Raw genomic sequence first — 2,643 nt, 5'->3', positions numbered from 1 at the left:
AATGTCTTTTTTTTTTTAATTGAAAGATTACTGGTGGCCCGGAGGCCTTTCCAGTTTCACCAGGGAGGGGGCGAGCAAAGGCTCAGCCAAGAGGGGTGGGATTTGCTAACAGCTGCCCGAGCGCCTCCGAAGGAGACCTAGCAACTCAACCTAACAGCAATTGCTTCGCGAATGAATCTGCTACCGGATCGTATAAAATATCTCTAGAAACCTACTATCAACATATTAGGTCTACCTTCCTCAAACACCACGTTCTACAGATGTAACAATCCACAAACGAAGAAGACGGCGAGATATTTTAAGTTAACAAATAAAACACATTGGATTTGCCTCATATCATAATATATGTATTTATGTAATACGATACACGTTAAATGTTATTTCAGAGGTATGGCCGTGCGTCAGACACATTACATAATTACACGATTAGAAAACAATATATGAAGTAAGTAGATTCCTTGACTACAAATTGCTTAGGACGTTCCCACATTATAAGCAAGGTAATTTTGTTGTCTCCTCTGTAATCTATAGGTGCACATGGTTGATTGAAATTGCGAAACAAAATGGCAGTTCACTGTAAAATGGCCGAAATATAACAAGGCGCCAAAAATGTAAATGTCACATAATTTCCGTTTTTATTAGTCCCTTTTGAAGATATGCTAAATTTAGATTAAAAATCGATATACAGTTACGATAAATAAATAAAAAAATAACACATAACGTGTATGTACCGTAACATTAGTGTGCATAATAACGATTTATTTGTGATCCTTACTAACTATATACTTCTCTACATTAAATCATAGCTTCGTCTGATATGTGTAGGTAATATAATGTTTGGTTAATTTGTTTCTCCTGCTTTATTTTGAGCTTTATATAACTTAAGCTTGTATAATGTAACAACCGAAACCGTTATACCGCTAATTTTTAATGCGAATTACCGATCTTATCCTTTAATCAGCTAATGAAGTCGTTTTATTTAAGCCCAGAATATTACGCCTAGTCCCAATCCGTTTCGGTAACGATCGCAAAATTCTCTCCCTTCCCTGGTAAATAACCAAATTCCCACAGCGAATTACCCAAGACTAGAGTTTCACCCTCTTGCACTTCTACGTTGAGGGTGTAACAGTCTTCCTCGCAGGGTGCACGAGGCCTCAACTGAACGAAGGACTTTCCTTTTAATTGAGACATTATGATTAGACCCACGTCGAGCTCTAGAAACTTGTATCTGTGAGTATCATAGTTTTTCGACAGCACCAGCCAGTTGAAATGAGATGGGGGGATGTGGGGGGAAAGGAAATACGGTCTCGGAGCGAGGATCCTAAACGTTTTTACCGCGTGGATATCGCAGTTCTGGAAGTGAACGAACCAACTAGGAATCTCTGTATTGGTGATGCGGGAAATGATTTCCTCTAAGTCCATGGGCTGGCGAGCAATTTTGATGTTCGTCAAGATCCTGCATGGTACGGAATCGCGCAGTCTAGAGTCTTCGCTTATAAAACTGGTGAGGTTTAGCTCGCTGCTAGCCCAATCGTAATAGGCATCTACCACGATGACCGGGGCTCCACGCATGAGATGATGATTGAACACTTCGCTGTAACTGGTGTCCGATAAGCGAGCAACGTTTTCTGAAACACGATATTACAATTCAGACCTTTTCTTCTAATAGACAGGTTAAAAACTGACTTATTATAACACATGAGTATTTAAATTTCATTTAGAATATAAGCAGAAAATACTCACTGACAGCCTCACATGAAATGCAATCAATTGGCGTTATAACATTATCGCTATCTAAACTCTGCGGTTGAGATCTCTCTATCAAGCACTTGTTGTAGTATAGTGGTGTCCAGTCCCATACGGGCAGGATCTTGATCAGCAGCATTCTTGCAGCAGCCGATGCGTGCCACTGGAATGTATCCGTTTGGCTCACAGTATAACCCAACGCCAATACCATAATGATACATAAAAAGAATCTTGTCCAACGTCTTATGTATGCTTTCCGCACAGCATTCGTCAGAGGTCGACATATAATATCCATTTCTTCGTCACTTATTCCCGCTTCTTTACAATATTCGTAAAAAGAACGCACTTCAGAGTTAATTAGTTGAAATTTCTCACGCTTAGACATATTCGGGGTACTTTTCAAACTCATTTTCACGGCTGTTCAGTAGAGTTCAAGACGATCGATATTACATTCAGTGTTCGTTCGTGGCAACATAGCATGGTATATATATATAACTACACTGTAACATCAATATTAGAAATTCGCGCGCGCGCGGGATACATGCAACGGATTCTTCTTCTTCTTTTCAGTATGGCAATGGGTTTTCTCGTGATGCCATTGTTACCAGCTTCGCGTTTAGGAAATCTTCAATTATTTTTATTAAGTATGTACATTTTTTGTAAGTTATTTAAAAAAAGATGAAGAGCTAAATGAAATAATGTCGATTTATCTGAAATTGTAATTACACGTCTGAACCTGAAAAAACACTGATATTTTTGTTTATAAAACACGCACGGTCATCCGGCCCCAAATTAGGATTCCCAGTGTTATGGTACCAGAGACATATATACATACATATTATTATATACCTAGATAATAAACATCCAAACAAAGAGCAAACAAACTTGTGCATCACA

General features: G+C 38.7%; 1 protein-coding gene across 1 annotated transcript; it reads right to left on the bottom strand.

The window, feature by feature from the left end:
- Positions 1 to 325: 325 nt before the first annotated feature.
- On the bottom strand, positions 326 to 2,357 carry LOC101743841 (uncharacterized). Its single transcript, XM_004929039.5, has 2 exons — positions 1,744 to 2,357; positions 326 to 1,628 (listed from the first exon to the last, which is right to left on the bottom strand). Exons 1-2 carry the CDS (start codon positions 2,153 to 2,155, stop codon positions 1,000 to 1,002), a joined length of 1,041 nt encoding a protein of 346 aa, XP_004929096.2. The 5' UTR covers positions 2,156 to 2,357; the 3' UTR covers positions 326 to 999.
- Between the last annotated feature and the right edge of the window lie 286 nt (positions 2,358 to 2,643).

Source organism: Bombyx mori, chromosome 16 (genome assembly GCF_030269925.1).
Source record: "Bombyx mori chromosome 16, ASM3026992v2".
Taxonomy (NCBI): domain Eukaryota; kingdom Metazoa; phylum Arthropoda; class Insecta; order Lepidoptera; family Bombycidae; genus Bombyx; species Bombyx mori.
This window is presented reverse-complemented; position numbering and strand designations above follow the sequence as displayed.

Bases quoted from the DNA above. Each gene is read 5' to 3' on its own strand.
- LOC101743841 (XM_004929039.5), bottom strand. From the start codon at position 2,155: ATGAGTTTGAAAAGTACCCCGAATATGTCTAAGCGTGAGAAATTTCAA. The intron at 1,629-1,743 runs GTGAGTATTTTC...ATCGTGTTTCAG, and splicing joins CATTTCATGTGAGGCTGTCA to AAAACGTTGCTCGCTTATCG.